This window comes from Nesoenas mayeri (assembly GCF_963082525.1).
Source record: "Nesoenas mayeri genome assembly, chromosome: 15".
Taxonomy (NCBI): domain Eukaryota; kingdom Metazoa; phylum Chordata; class Aves; order Columbiformes; family Columbidae; genus Nesoenas; species Nesoenas mayeri.
Genome location: NC_137559.1, coordinates 425,284 through 441,570, shown reverse-complemented (window position 1 = coordinate 441,570; position 16,287 = coordinate 425,284). Strand labels below are relative to the sequence as shown.

The 16,287-nt window shown below is 55.0% G+C and overlaps 1 protein-coding gene and 1 long non-coding RNA gene across 2 annotated transcripts; both read right to left on the bottom strand.

Annotated features, from left to right (window-relative positions):
• Window positions 1-244: 244 nt before the first annotated feature.
• On the bottom strand, window positions 245-11,869 carry BRI3 (brain protein I3). The gene is made up of 3 exons (XM_080353641.1): window positions 11,487-11,869; window positions 8,659-8,773; window positions 245-626 (listed from the first exon to the last, which is right to left on the bottom strand). The coding sequence occupies exons 1-3, from the start codon at window positions 11,650-11,652 to the stop codon at window positions 494-496; spliced, it is 414 nt and encodes a 137-aa protein (XP_080209767.1). The 5' UTR covers window positions 11,653-11,869; the 3' UTR covers window positions 245-493.
• Window positions 11,870-12,030: 161 nt separating this feature from the next.
• LOC308046027 lies at window positions 12,031-14,614 on the bottom strand. Its single transcript, XR_013922848.1, has 3 exons — window positions 14,557-14,614; window positions 14,360-14,480; window positions 12,031-13,144 (listed from the first exon to the last, which is right to left on the bottom strand). It is a non-coding gene; the product is annotated as an uncharacterized lncRNA (long non-coding RNA).
• Window positions 14,615-16,287: the final 1,673 nt, after the last annotated feature.

The following is a 16,287-nucleotide window of genomic DNA, read 5'->3' as shown; positions in this document are numbered from 1 at the left end:
GCCACCAGCTTTCCAGACGGGTAACCCCCACCAGGGCCCGCTCTCTAAAGCAGATCCAGGCACGTCACCCACCGCCTTCCTCGGAACACCCCTGTGCTTCAGGTACAGCTCCAAACCCTGTCTTTTAGTATCATAAGGATTCTGCCAAATATTTATCCCTCTTTGTCGCTGGGATTATTAACTCCACTTTCAGAGCACATGTTATCAGACACATTAGTCACATACCTAATAATCCAGCCACGAGTTGAGGATTGCAAAAGGAAAAGCAGTTTTATTTAGTTGTCAACAGGTGCCAGTAAACATGGAAAACAAGTTGGGTTTTCATGTTTTGCAATGCACATGCTCATAAAAGATTAAATTACGTGCAAGAGACTAAATTTCTTCACACTTTACAAAACAGGTCTGAAGCAAATAAAATGATTGTACATGACATTTACATTAGAAAGAGTACGCTAACAGCTGTCGCTTCCATACGCACGTCCACTTCATCCCCTTAGCCAAAAGCTGCCCCACAATTGGGGCATCTTCTCTGCCTCAGCGCAAGACAGAACAGAATCCCAATGGGAAAGAAGACGATGGCACACAGGACCCCGAGGCAGGTGAAGGTGTCCTCCAGCACGCCGACCCTGCGGAACAGAGAACAGGCTCGGTCAGGGACAAGCGCCACGGCTGCCCAGCACTTACCATGTTGTGATCTGGCGGCCACTGAGGCACACACTGTTTTTATAAAGCAGGATAAAGCACAAAGGGTTGGGTTTTTCTTATGGCTTGTTTTGTTTTTCCCATTAAAAGACAAGATTTTGAGTTACACCACTTAAAGGAAAACAGGAAACGTGCAGATGATCCGACTGTAGATAAGAAAGCTACCAAGACAGCAGCCATCCTCCTGTCACCGTACTCCGGGACTGGTACACAGAACGACCTGCGGCCACCGCAGCCCTGGGCAGCTTCGCCAGCTCCAGGTACCGGTGCGTCGGGTGTCCTGCCTCGACCCCAGGTCTCCACAGTGTATGTGCACTGCAGCTCTTTCAGAAGAAATAATAATAATTAAAAAACCACTCTCTAAATGTTTCCATCTGATGATTCGGTGCTTTTTCTCAGCTTCTTCCTAAGGGCAATATTTGAACGTGCAGCGAGTTGCGCAATGCCGGTTCGGGGCTTTGCTGAAACACCAGCTCACGCTTTCACTGGGCAAGTGAAACCCACTGCGGAGAGCGGGTGCGAACAGGTTTGTGTCAGCCTGTTACTGCAGACGAACACAGCGTGGCCGCGGCCGGGCCTGCAGCGCCAGCACGTTCTCGCAGGTGCGCTGGCCTCCTCCGGAGAGCACAGGTCAATGCGATCAGCGTGCAGAGGGGCAGGCGCACCGGGCATGCAGGGCTCTGACCTACTGAGCACGATAAGGAGAACTTTAAAAGTTCCACCTGTAGATTCTGGGTGAAGGAGCACGTCACGAGCCAGCGCTGCGCAGGGTGCCGGTTAAATAAGCGTGTACAGGACCACGCTCACTCCTCACATTCAGACTCCCTAAGTCCCCCAGCTCGGGAGTACAGCACTACGGTCATACACTGGTTCACGAGTTCATTTCTGGTAGCTAGAAAAGTCCAAAGGCCAAACACACATCACCGTTAAAATAACCCTCGGTAGGCATGTCCAGTTTCTGCTTCCAAAAACGGATGTTCCTTTAGAACTATAGGAAAATCTGCTATGGACATCACTGGGCTGAGTCCCGGATCAATGACCACCCGGCATGAGAAATGCTGTTCCCGCAGCTCTGTGACAGAATCCCAACGCCGGTCCCCGACTTCTTCCTGAAGTGCTGTACACGAACACCCCCAAAATGGAGACAAACATGAAAGCCTGAGTATCCAGACTTAAGACATTTGAGCAGTCATACTAAATAGTCAAAATCTGGAGTTTAGCAAAACACTTGGATGTGTCCTCTTAAGATTCCCTGGTACAGCGAAAGTCAACAAACGGATGCAGTGACCCTGGAATACCTGCTACAAGCTGCGTGCCAAGGCCAACGAGCTGTTGTTTCCCTGCAGAGCAGTCACAGCCTGTTGTGAACAGAGCGAAGGGACAGACGCAGACTTGGAGACCATCTCCTTACTGCAGTGGGTAAAACATTACAGCTCCTTTAAACGTAAGAACCGTTCTCCTTCCCCTCAACCAGCATAAGTGGCTTTTCAAAGCATTCCTGATATTCCGCTGCTTACACAACTTCATGTTCCACCTAAGTTTCCAGTATCGGTCCCTCCTTTTGGTGAACTGACTTTATTTCTGTTTACAGAGTTCTTGCGACAGAAGTCAACTTTATATTTGGTATAAAGGAACTGTCAGGGTACAGCTGATCCCAGCAGCGGTTTTATGGTTTCGTATCCTCACATGAAGCTCCTTTGGGGTAATAAGTTAAACAATGCCGACTAACGCTCAAATCGGAATACAGATCCCAGATCCTAGTCTCGGCACACAAGTGTCCCAAAGCTCAGATCTTCGCAGCCTTGTGGCTACTCCTACAAACTCAGCCTAACATCCCCCGCTCCTCCTGCCTTCCGGATCGGTGTCACCGCCTGATTTGGGACGAGCCCTTCAACCGCTGCTCAGCCAGCCACTACATGTAGAAGGAGAAAAACCCAACACTTTTCATAAAGGAGAACGAGTATTTTAGCTTTGCTTGTGTATCTCACCTGAGCTACAGAGCAATTAGAGACTCCACATTCAAACTGTAGATTCACTGATGTAACCAAACACAAATTTTGTTCTACAGCATAAACCACATCAAAGCTGATTATAACTGCACCACTCCCCATCTAAAAATAAAGTGGAAAGCTTTATTTATACTGCAAGGAGTGTCTTGGATTTAAGCTATAATTGCAGCTGCCAACTCCATAAAGTAACATCGATTATTCCCACTGACAAATATTTAAAACGAAATCACTTTTCGGACAGTCCCCTTCTCGAAAGTAAGTCTTAAAACATTAACATCTTAAGCCAAATGCTCGAGATCAGAAGGCCAACAGCGAGATGTGCATACACAGCATCATACAGTTTAACACTTGCGTTTTCAGACTTGACACTCCACCGCACTATTAAATGTGTGCTTATCAGCATTCTTCATCCCTTACTAATAAGCTCAGAAGGTCATCCCAGCTAAGCAGAGCGACTCCGGTTGTACGACAAGCTCTGCACGGCCCGAAAACAAACGGCGCTGCGCTGCAGGGTGCCCCGGACGCGCCCCGCGCAGGCGCTCCCGCCCGCCGAGACAGGGACCCTCAGTCGGCGCCACGCCGCCCCCGCCTCTGCGCCCGGCGGGGCCGTCACCGCGGCCGCGGGAACGCCAGGGCAGCCGCAAGCATGGAGACCGGAGCCTGCACACCCCGTCCTCACCTCTAGAACGTAAAAATACAGCCAGCCCTTCTTTGTGTGTCTGTCCCAGCCAACGCAACAGCGGCAGCAGCAAGGCCAGGCGCGTTTCAGCTCCGCCTGAGCAGCGCTGACAGTGCAAATACCAAGTGTGCGCGGGATGCTTACGGTGCTGATTTCCACGGAGAGAGACGCGGGCTCCTCCAGCCTCAGCTTGAAGGTATATTGAACAGTGTTGATCCGTATCCACAGAAAGGAGCCCAAACCTATACAGAGCAACTAGCCTGCCCTCCTCAACACAAGCCACATGCATGTAAACAAAACTGCCCTTAAAAGTCACCTTCAAGTAAGACACCCCAGTACCTGCAGCTTTGTCTGCGCCTGCGTTGGCATTGGCCCCCACTGCCCTGCAGAGGGCCGGCTGCAGAGCCAGAGACGCCGGCCACGAACAGCCTTCATCTCGGCGTCTACAAACCACCAGCCTTCTCCAACACAGCGGCACCAGCGCTTTAACTCCAGCTCTGAGAACACGCTACCGGCGAGACAAGCCTCGTGGCTTCACACCAACAACCCGGGCTCGCGGACCAGGCTACACCGCCAGTCGCCATTCCCGCAGCTGGGGGAACTGCGACCTGGGCAGCGCTTCCCTCGCTCACCTGCACACGCAGCCAAACCGGTATCGCCTCTGGTTACCAACAAACCCGGCTGGTTTCCTCCTCTCACCCAGAACAACTCATTGCTACAAAGAACTCCTCATTGCCAGAATACGGACACCAAGACAAATGGTGACACTAATTAAAGAAAAAGCTATCAACTCAGGCCCAGTGACAGACCGGGCATTAGGGACCAGACTGTCGTTTTTATTTGGCCTCGTTAGGGAATACATTGCTGCTCTATCTTATTAATCACATGAAGTCTCAGTCCTTAGAAAACTGTGTTTTGCTTATTGTCCACAAATCAGTTCAGACCAGTAGAACACAAATCCTCAGAAACAGCAAGAGCTGTGCTGTTCTGGCGGGGACCCTATTACCAGGCTTCCCGGCTGCCCTCCTGGGGCCGCGGCTCGAGCCGTGCGGGGCAGCCGCGTGCCCGGCTGGGACAGCCAAGGCTGGGACAGCCACGGCCAGGAGAGCCACCGCTGGGACAGCCACGGCTGGCTTTCCGCATCCCGTGCACGCGTCGCTGCTGCATTCCGTGCCCTAACTGCTGCAGCCACCGAACCGCGGGAGCAGCGCAGGAACCACCGGAGCAGCGCGCAGCCACGCCAGCTGCACGCGGCGGTGCTGGGCGCAGCACCAACCCCAGCACAGGCTGATCACCCTGGAGACCAAAACCAGTGTCGGGAGCTGCTGCGCCGTGCAGCGTCTCCTCTCCGCAGCGCTCCTGAAACGGTATCTCAAAGTCGGCTTCGCTCACAAGACGCGAAAGGACCCCCAGCACGCCAGCCTGCTGCTAGAAACTGAAAAGCTGCACATTTCCTTGGAATATCAGACATGCTCTCTAAATAATTCCTTGCGTATTTAACCAGCATATATTATGAAATTATATTTGCATAAAGTTTAAATATAGTTGTTGTGAGTAACTATAGAAATCCTGTATCCTGAACAGCCTTCTATCAACCTCACTAGCATTTGTGATTGAAATAAAACCAGAAGACTGAAATTCTGAAGTACTTTACCATCTAAGTGTAATTTTCCCAGAGTATATTGTCACTTCATCGAAGAAAACATTTCCACCAAAACAAGAGAACTTACTACTACATCCAAAACCAAACCAAACCACACCACGGGTGTGGCAGGAAGAAGGCGGCGAGTCACCTGGGAACAAACGCAGCGTGATCAAACCAGTCCCGGACGAAGCTTCAGTGCTGCTGTGACCCGGAACCGCCGCCGTGTGTCTCAAGCGGTGCCTGGGCTGTCAGAACAGAAAGCCACCCAACGCAGTGGCGAAGGTCCCTCCCCCCGCCCCTGCTGCCAAACAACCGAGCGCGTGTTGAACGGGAAAACAAAAACCCAGCGGGGTCTATCACGGGCTCTGTCCACACTTTGAGAGAACCGGCTTCTGCAAACATCAGGTGCAGGTCGTGTTCTCACAGTGTTCAGAGGGACCTTTCTTCTGCTCAGTACTAAGCAACCAACCTTCGCAGTTTGTTCCACCCGCAAAGCAAGACAGAGAAAGAGAAACTGAAAGTGAGCACAAGAGGAGCAGCCGGACCGCGTTCTCCGAGCTGGAAGGACGGCAGGGCGGCCGCGATGGCCCAGACTGTGCTTGAACACAAAGTATTCCAAAGGCACAACTAGGCTGATCCTTCAGTGTCAACTACAAACAGCAAAGCTGACAATATTTGCAACTCGGTTTAATTCTCCATACATCAGGGCTGGGAGAAGAATTCTCACTAAGACAACAGAATCACAACCACCTAAGATGTTTTAATAATGCAGGGAGGGACAGAACACACGTTAACACTGAAGTCTGTAATTAGAAAGTAACACCAACCAATGATGAACTAGGGTGATGTGACTAACGAACAACTAAGCACGAGGGACTGGAGTCAGCGCCCGGGTGCAGTAACGCCTGAGAGAGAAATACAGCGACCAGGAGCACGTTACCTGCTTGTGAGAGGCTGTTCTGGAGATACTGTGCTTTTTATTCCTCCATAGCACAAATCAAGCCTGAAGATCTACCTAGATCATTTGTGACTGCACTAAAACAGTCTCTTACCCAAATAACAGGCCAATACTGCGTATTTCTCCTCAACAGCATATATTTTAAGTTGGAAATGGTTTCGATTTCAATTAGCAACATTCCCGAATGCCAGTGTGCAACAGACTGGTTTGTATCTGTGGTGGTGAAATGGCCCACGCTGTTGGTCACATTACAGCCACCAGCACGGCTCTTTCCTCACACTTGAGGCAGATGGACTTCTCTAAGGATCGAGCATCAAATCAGAACAGTAACAGCACAACTACCTTTAATGAAGTTACTTTATATATATATATACATATATATATAAAATAAAGCAGTTTAATAAAGTTATTTATGTATCATTAGTAACTTTATGTTTAGCAATGCCCTTTCAACAACTCTTCTGTTCAGTGTTGCATTCAGAGTATAGCTGCATGTTGCATTCTTCATAAAATAGGTTTCTAGGCCAAGGAAGTAAACTGGAACTATGTTTAAGGTCCTGAGAAGTCAAAGAGGATTATGAGCTCTAACAGAATCAGCCACCATAGCTGCCCAGAACATGAACCCTGACCCTGCAGCTCCTGCGAATGTTTCCAGGATCACGCTTCCCACGCGGCCGCCCTGTCCCTGCTCAGGCACCAGAGCGGCAGCTCCTCCGGCGCTCACACGACAAGCAATCTGACGTTCCTTTCTGCCTTCTAGCCCGACACTGGACTCTTTTTCTAAAGACAGCTAGGAGAAAACCAGCAATGCTGCACAGACAACGGCGCACCGTTACTAGACACGGTCCCTTGTCCTTGGGATCAGAGCGCTCCAGCAGGGCTGCCAAGAGCCCTGCCCGTGAAGCAGCGCGCTACTGCGCCTCGCAGCAATCACCGTGCCACGGCTCTGCACACAACTTCCTATTGTTCACAGCCCAAAACCAGACGCGAGGATCCCAGAGCAAACGGGCTTTTGGGGCGGCTATTTCGCTTAGCTAAGAGCCCGCAATGTACGGGGCGCTGGTACCTCCGGCAGAGCGAGTCTGGCGGCTTCACTTAAAAACACCTTACAAAAGAAAGCTCACTTTCCCAAATTTGGCTAAAGTTAGATACTATATTTGCAAATGACTGTGTCAAAGGTGTCCCCTAGAACAGCCCAGGATAACTTCCAGAAAAAGGAAAAAGTCTTAGGGATAGCAGCAATAGTCTGCCAGTCTTAAGCCACTGCAAAGACCACTCCCATAGTAAAATGTCTTGAGATCTACTGGGTTTAGGGCTGCAAGGTCTGCAGCAACACTCCGCCTGCCTCTTACCAGCCTACTCATACATCTCTCCTGGCTACTGGTGGGGCTAAAGCATAAGCACTTCAATGCAGCTGCTCAGGTGGCAGGATCCACTGCCCCCTCTCAAGAGCTCGGTGGTTCCTCTCCCTCACTGTTAAAATACACAAGTTCTAGAGCAATAGCTCCAGCTGCTGCAGGTTTTTCAGTCTTAACTAGTGGCACTTCAGCAGGTACCTGTTCTTACACAGCACCACAAGAGACGTATCTGACTCCACCTGTGAAGGCTGGTACTGACTCTCAGACAAGCGCCAATTCCAACAAAACCAAAGGCCTCTGCCACTACAACCTCTATCGCGTCCATCACACTGAAACCTGGTACCGCTGCAGCTATTCTAGCAAGTCCGTCTCTCACACTGTTTGAAACGGGTGTGCGGCGGCTCGGACTTGCAGAATGCCAAGTACTTGTTCACGAGACGCCACGAGGGTCACCAACTCCCACACGTTACCGGCAGGGCACGATTCTGCAGGGGAGGCGAGCCGGCTGGGCGCACCCGTGCCCCCGTGGAACCCGGCTGCCCTCAGCCCTAGCCAATGTCCCGGCACCAGAAGCGAGGAGCGCGGGGCTGCAGCTGCTTACAGCCCCGGTGGGCAACGGGGCCTCCTTCCCTCTCTGGCGGCTGCTGATCCCCCGGGGGAAGCTGTTCTTTTGTTGCAGCTCCAGCTCACAGCTGTCCACTTTTTCTGCTTTTCACCACTTTCAATCAAATCTATTAATGTCCCTGTTCTTCTGCAGTCAAAAGACCTCTAAAGTCAAACATCTTTTAAACCCTTAAGATACCGCCGTCTTCAACCAGCCGTGACCATTGCCCAGCCGGCTCCGCGGTCGGGGTGTTGGGAGCGGAAGCCCTTCCACAGGACGCCCAGATGACCACAAGTGACTGTGCTCAGGAATTACAGTTTCACAACAGTCACGCTGCTCACTGTCACAGGGCACAGACACCAGAAAGGACTTCCTGTCACCCTCTGGAGAGCTGAGCCCTGACAGCGTGACTGAGCTGCCTCTCCATTAAACACACCACTTACAGATCCGCCTACATCATAAAGAACAAACTCATATATAAAGTCTACTGTATTAATTACAGCGGTTGTCACGAGCCCATTAGGACAAGCTCACACTTCATAAATTAAAGCTCTCCACTAAGAGAATTCTAGATTTTCAATTAATTCAATTCTAATACACACACAATGAGAAACTATTGAAAACCAAGGAATTCTATGGATACCTGTACTTTAAAAAGTAAAACCTAAGACCGATTTATTTCTCAACCAGAGAGCTGTATTACCTGCAGGCAGGACAGCCACCAACTACTACTACAGAAGTGGTGGTGGCGGGCTGTTGAATGATGGTGTACGTGCTCGAATAGTTTGGCTGTGATGCCGGTGGAGGAACAGCATACCCTAAAATAAGAGAAAAACCTCAGTCACTGCATGTAAGGCACAAAGAACAATGATAACAATTAAAAAGTATGGAAACAGAATGTAGAATAAAAACCAGAAACGTAGTCTTGACCAAGCACTTCAAGAAGCTCCATCAAAATCACAGCTGGAAAATATTACTCAGCAAATCTATTAGCAAAGCCACTTCATAACCCCAAGCATCTAGTACAATTTAACCATCTATAAAGGACACTGAGCTAATAATTAACTTTGAGAATTTGTTTCAACGCTGTTTGAGGGCCTGGAAAAAACCAGTTTAAGCAAAGAGCGATCGCAGCTTTCCCTCCGGACGTTACGCATCAGGTACGTTACGCATCGGGTACGTCCCGCTCAGCAGACAAACTAGTTGAAACAGCTAAATCTTCCTTGGGTTTCCACCTTAACTTTCACATATTAAGTTTATAACTGGAGACAGAAGTAGGAGTGGTAAGATGCAAGTGGAAACAGGCTGCATAGCAGAAAACAAAAACCATCCAACCCCACAGCTTTCAGCAAATCCATGGTGTTAGCTAGTAAATGTGCAATGTTAACAGCTGTAGTTAGGAAACACAGGCCCTTAACTACCGCACTAACACTAAAAGGCAATAAAAAGCTTTAAAAAGGGATGGCTAGATGTATGCGGTGTATCAGACGCTCAAGGTACACTCTGCCCAGGTAAAGCCCATTTGGAACTCTCCTAGGCACAGTTCCCAGATTTTCTTGATCTGTGAGGTCCACCAAACTCACTACTTAGACCAAAAATAATCAGCAATATTTGTATTGTAGGAAAATAAGCTCCAAGTTCTTAGCAGGAAATCAATCTGTGGTCCCAATATTCACCCTTGATGACTGGGGTCAGTGTCTGCTCTATTCAGTGCGTTCTTTTCCATTTCTGAAGCGTTCCCCTAACTCCGCAGAGCGTTTCCTGAGGGGCCACCACGCTGTGACAGGCTGCAGGTCCCAGATCACCAACACAAGGGCCGCATCCACTCACCGGCCTGAGTCCCTCCAAGACCACTGAAGTGTATCAGCAGAGAACAAACGCTAACCAGAGGACAGAGACCTGCACGCAAAGCGTCAGTTCGGGTGTTTCAGCGCGGCACAGCCGCGTCTGTGTGTGCCAGTTCGGGTGTCCGCGTGTGCCAGTTCGGGGGTTTCACCATGGCACAGCCGTGTCTGTGTGTGCCAGTTCGGGTGTTTCACCGCGGCACATCCGTGTCTGTGTGTGCCAGTTCGGTGTTTCACCGCGGCACAGCCGTGTCTGTGTGTGCCAGTTCGGGTGTCCGCGTGTGCCAGTTCGAGTGTTTCAGCGCGGCACAGCCGTGTCTGTGTGTGCCAGTTCGGTGTTTCCCCGCGGCACAGCCGTGTCTGTGAGTGCCAGTTCGGGTGTTTCACCGTGGCACAGCCGTGTCTGTGTGTGCCAGTTCGGGTGTTTCACCGTGGCACAGCCGTGTCTGTGTGTGCCAGTTCGGTGTTTCACCGCGGCACAGCCGTGTCTGTGTGTGCCAGTTCGGGTGTCCGCGCGTGCCAGTTCGGGGGTTTCACCATGGCACAGCCGTGTCTGTGTGTGCCAGTTCGGGTGTTTCACCGTGGCACAGCCGTGTCTGTGTGTGCCAGTTCGGTGTTTCCCCGCGGCACAGCCGTGTCTGTGTGTGCCAGTTCGGGTGTTTCACCGTGGCACAGCCGTGTCTGTGTGTGCCAGTTCGGTGTTTCCCCGCGGCACAGCCGTGTCTGTGAGTGCCAGTTCGGGTGTTTCCCCGCGGCACAGCCGTGTCTGTGAGTGCCAGTTCGGGTGTTTCACCGTGGCACAGCCGTGTCTGTGTGTGCCAGTTCGGTGTTTCACCGCGGCACAGCCGTGTCTGTGTGTGCCAGTCCGGGTGTTTCACCGCGGCACAGCCGTGCCTGTGTGTGCCAGTTCGGGTGTTGCAGCGCCATCGCAGCCGTGCCTGTGTGTGCCAGTTCGGGTGTTGCAGCGCGGCACAGCCGTGTCTGTGTGTGCCAGTTTGGGTGTTGCAGCGCCATCGCAGCCGTGTCTGTGAGTGCCAGTTCGGGTGTTCCACCGCGGCACAGCCGTGCCTGTGTGTGCCAGTTCGGGTGTTGCAGCGCCATGGCAGCCGTGTCTGTGAGTGCCAGTTCGGGTGTTTCCCCGCGGCACAGCCGTGTCTGTGTGTGCCAGTTCGGGTGTTTCCCCGCGGCACAGCCGTGTCTGTGAGTGCCAGTTCGGGTGTTTCCCCGCGGCACAGCCGTGTCTGTGAGTGCCAGGTCGGGTGTTTCCCCGCGGCACAGCCGTGTCTGTGAGTGCCAGTCCGGGTGTTTCAGCGCCATGGCAGCCGCGCCTGTGCCGCTGTCCCGGCTCCGGGCACACCGGCCGCCGCCGGCTCCCGGGGGCAGCCAGGCCGGAGCGGGGGGAGGCGGCGCCTGCAGACCCCCGCCCCGCGCAGCCCCCTCCCCGCGCCGGGCGGAGCCCGGGAGCCGGGGCACGGGCCCGCCGCGCTCCGGACAGGGGCTCCGAGCGGCCCCGCTCCCGCCGGGCGGCCCCGCAGGCCACGGCCGCTCCCCGAGCCCGCCGCCGGCCTGCGGCCCCGCCAGCGCCGCCCCGAACAGCCCGTCCGGGCCGCTCCGTCCCGGGCACGGGAGCGCGGCTCACGCTCTGCGGCAGCCCCGGCGCCCCCCGCCCCGCAGCGCTCAGACCCACCTGCGGCGGCCGCGGCGCCCGGGTAGGGGTAGGGCGGGGGCGGCTGGAAGCCGGGCTGCGGCGGGGGGATGGCGCCGTAGTTGCTCTGCCCGTAGTCGTAGCCCGCGCCCTGGGCGGCGGGGCTGTAGGCGGGGGGCCGCTCCTGCAGCAGCGGCTTGTTGTCCATGCCGGGCCGCGGAGCCGAGCGGCCGGAGCGCGGGGACGAGCGGCGCCCTCGCTCAGCGCCCAACTTGGCGGGCGCCGCCCCCTCCGCCCCGCCCGCGGGCGCCGGAGCTCAGCGGCGGCGCCTCGTGCGGCCCGGGCCGGGGAGCGACCCCTGGCGCGGGGGAGGCTGCGCCGAGCGCCCCGCACCGCGCGGGCCGCAGCCGCTGCGCTCGCGGCGGTCACAAGACTGCGCCCCACGTGACGCCGCTCCCAGCCGCGCGGGCCGCCCGCCAGGCCGCGCGCGGAGCCCCGGCCTTAAAGGGGCCGCGGCACGGGGAGCCGGGCGCGCCGCGCGGGTGCCCGGTGTCGCGGGCGCCCGGTGTCGCGGGTGCCCCGGTGTCGCGGGTGCCCGGTGTCGCGGGTGCCCGGTGTCGCGGGTGTCCCGGTGTCGCGGGCGCTGTGCTCCCGGCGCTGGGAGGAGAGCAGCCGCCCGGCCGCCGCTCGCTGCCGGCAGTCACCGGGCCTGCAGGGCACCCGGTGACTGAGCCGCTGCCGGCTTCAGCGCGCTCGCTGAGACCCTCGGGTTTCGCGCATCGTTCTCCTTCGCGTGCTCCTGCCCCCACATGCGGCCCCTGCTGGACCTGCCGCCTGCGCCAGGACGGGGCTCAGTGCTGCGCTGGTCCCAGCTGAGGGTGCTCGACCCCAGCGACATGAACAGAAAAGAGGGTGCAGAAAGTGGTTAATTCTGCACCTGCGACAACATCAAGAGCCACTTCGAATCGTACAGTAGCCAAACGACCCCAGCTGAGCTCTGGAAACATGGGAAGGTCGAGGGAGTGGGACTGTGTCCGTGTGTGTACGTATATACACATTCTGTGTGCGCGTGTTTGCATTTACACAGAACCCCCGGTCTGAGGAGACGGCAAAAATCAGCAGGAAATAGTTCTGCGTTCTGCAGTGACTTCTGCAAACCCACATCCCACTGGGAAGAGCCGCACTCGAGCATTGAGGGGAAAAACGCGAGAGTTCTGGGGGTGCAGACACAGAACGGGAATGTCGTAAAAAGGGGCAAAGTTTTTGAAAAGAGATTGAGGGAAAGCCAGAAGAAGAAATACAGAATCAATTAAACAGAAAAAGAGCAAGAGGGATGCTGCTTTCTCCTGCACAGCAGACGGAAGCAAGAAGTTCAACAGCGCTGTCACCAGACGCAGCTGCTTCTGAAACCCGGGTTCTTGATGGCAGGACAGCTCAGGATATTAGATGTCTTTTATCACCAGTAAAACTCCGGCCTCTCCCCTCCACACCTTCAACCCGTGAGCGGTCTGATTCACCACATCTTTTGTTCTTGAAATACGCACAAGTTCGTCCTTCCCTACAGGCACCAACACGGCCCCTGCCCCCACGGCAAACACTGCGTGACCCCACGGCAAACACTGCGTGACCCTACGGCAAACACTGCGCGACCCCACGGCAGGGAAGGTTTGGCCTGTTTCATAGGAGGAGGTAAACAAAACCTAAAAAAGGAAAAGAGATTAAACCATTTGCCTCAAAATCAGACAGACTCTTGAAACAGATAGAGATGGTGAGCACACAGCCCAAAATCCAAGCCAGCGCCAGCATCACATGATGGTGAGATGATCCCTGCCCTCTTGCCGTCCGTCTGCTCGCTGTGGTTTGCAGTGCCTGGCTCGTCAGGCAGTGGCACCGCTCATGGTTTGCAGGGACACCGCTCACGGTTTGCAGGGACACCGCTCACGGGTCGCAGGGACACCGCTCACGGGTCGCAGGGACACCGCTCACGGTTTGCACTGGCAGTCACAGACCGCTCCTGCTCTGAGGAAACATTTTGCTTACTGTAACTGCAGTTATATAAATATTACATGAGGTTTTTGAAAGAAAAAACTAAAAGGATAAATGCAATGCAGAACTTCCTCATTAGGGGAAAGACACTTCCCTAAAATGAATGTCAAGTGACAAGGAAAAACCCCCCTTTTAAATAAGTGAGATTTGGGAAAGTGTGGAATAGCCAACAGTAGGGAAGCTGCCTGTATGAACCACCTCCAGCTGCGTTAGGACAGTGGCTGCAAAACAATGGAAACGATTTAAAATATCTTGACTATGCCTTGGACAGAGCAAAGTCTTAATAACAAGAGATTTAAAAACCTGCACAGTTACTTCTGGAGCGTTCTGGCCGTGCCCAGGTCAGGGATGTGTCCCAGTCGCAGGGACCTCCCCTTGCTGTGTTTTCAATAGAGCCACGGTACGCCGGTCACGCAGCTGCACCCACCGGCCGAACAGGGCAGCCTCCCCAGCCAGCTCGGACAACCTGAATGGAGCGAAACGTGGTCTGCCGGAGGTGACTCCTGCGTCACGCAGTAACCACAGACCCAAGGGCAGAAGTGGGAAAGGATACTGCATGTTTCCTCTCTCTTTTGCAAAGCTTCAGAGCTCCATTCAGGGAAGGCTGGGGGTGCCCCCTCACCAGCCACAGACTGGGAGTGAGGTTCACGTTAACCCACTGCTCCAGGATTAATCAGCAAATCCACTGTTCAAATTGATGGCAAAAGGAAAAGCTGTTTACATTTAGCTGTTTGCTTTTGCAAAACCTTCCTCTCGTGACCTCCTTACAGAATAGAAGTCTGATGGCAACAACAGCAACTGAACAAAGCGGGGCTCAGCATCGGCCACCCAGAGCAGGAGTTTTCGTAAGGCATCAGTTCATTCCTGACCTTTACAGCACGTTACAGAGGCAGCAGCGCCAGCGCACCCGTCCGCTGGGCACACGCCACAGGAAGTTTCGCGCTGCTGCGGTTATGGAGCGTTCGGTTGGTTTCACACGTGAGGTCCTCCCTGAAACGAGCATAAGAAAACTGTCCTGGTTGTAAATGACTTATCATGTGAGCTCCCTGCGCAGTCAGACATTCACCGTCACCCCGGCTCGCCGCTGCACATCCCGCTTCGTCGTCGCAGCCTCCGGTCCCCCGCCCCCCGGCCCCAGGCAGCGCCCCCGCGCGGCGCGGAGCGGCCCTGCCTCGCGCGTCGTGACGCGCCCGCCGCGGCCCCGCCCCGGCAGTGGCGGCGCAGCGCTGTCCGCCCCGGCCGCGCTGCGGGCCCGCCCGGCGGGGCGCGGCGGCTCCACCCGCCAGCAGCGGCGGCCGCGGGAGGCAGGTGAGGGCGAGCCCCGGGGCCGCGCGGGCGCAGAGCCGCTCGCTGGGAGCGCGGCGGGAGATCGGGCCGCCGCTGGGCCCGGGGCGGCCCCGCCGTGTCCCTGCGCCCGCCCCCGCGCCGCCCATCTCGGCGGCTCCGGTGCCGGCGGGAGCAGTGCGCGGGGCCGCGCGGAGGTGCTGGCGCCTTGCGCAGCGCCGCGGCGAAGGCGCACAGGGTCCGCGGGGCGTTTTCGGGCCGCGGGGTCGCGCCGCCGCTCCCGGGAGCCGCTCCCGTCCTGCGCCCGCAGCACAGCGCCTGCTCGGTGCGGGGAGCGCGGGGAGGGGGCGCCGGGCCGGCCGCCATGTCTGCCGAGGGCCGCCCCGCGGCGAGCAGCCCCAGTGCCCCGGCAGGGACGCTGCGGTCCCCGGGCGGGGGGGCCCCGGCCCCGGCCCCGCGGGGCTCTTAAGCCGATCCGACCTTAAGGCCCGCGTGGAACAGCAGCGGGCGCTGCCCGCACCTCGGGCCGTTCCCGGCGGTTATTTCCGCCTTGTCGAGTTCGTAAAGCGCCTGGAGATGCCGCGGATGTGAAGCGGCGCTCGCGCGTCTCGGTGCGGTGTGAGCGGCAGGTGTGCCCGTGTGCACCGCGCGTGGAGCTGCTCCTGTGGCGGTGAGTTCACCGCGGGCACCCGCACGAGCTCCTGCCACCGCCGCCCCTGCAGACAGGGGCACGACAGCTCTCCTGGGGAACCTCAGTGCTTTTATAATACGCAAGAAGTTGGCATCTTTTTCTTGAGTTCTGTAGCAATCAGTGTTACGCCACACAGCTGAAAATTTTAATTAACATATCATCTTAATTTAAGTAGTTTTAATTCTATGAGAAATTACCTGGCTGACCGGAGGGATGAGGAGAATTAGCAGGTGTGGGTGTGATTTTTATTCCAGTCCCCTGAGAACACCAGGCAACTTGTGCTGAATGGCACATGAACTCCAAGCGCTGAGCATCCTTCCGGCAACATTTGTCTTCATCTTCCACAGCACAACCAGCGCAAAGGGGCCTAAACTGAAGGCTTAAAAGTAGTTTATAATCCCAAATGCATTTGGGATTTTTCCATGATTCTCCACTCAGTCTCAAAAGTTCAGAAGAAAGAATATGCAGAAACTCTCACTTATCTTGGCTGCTTTCAGTATTTTAATACAGTTGCATCTGCCTGGATTATCTTAATTCTGTCCTGTCTATATTTTTCCTAACTTCATGATCTTTGGAAGTTTCACTACCTTTTCTGAACTGTTCCAGGTACTTGCCTGCCTGCCTGCACTGTCATTTGATGTACAGGCCTTCATTTATGTATTTGCTCACCTTTAATGTACCCAAGCATCACTAGGTCTCTGCTGTCAAACCACACTCTATGTATGCTTCAATATCACACCTATGTGTGTTAAATAAAGACCAGGTCCCAAAGCGGTCACCAGAATGCTCTGGACAGAGGCTTCCTGGCAGCAGTAGGTAAAT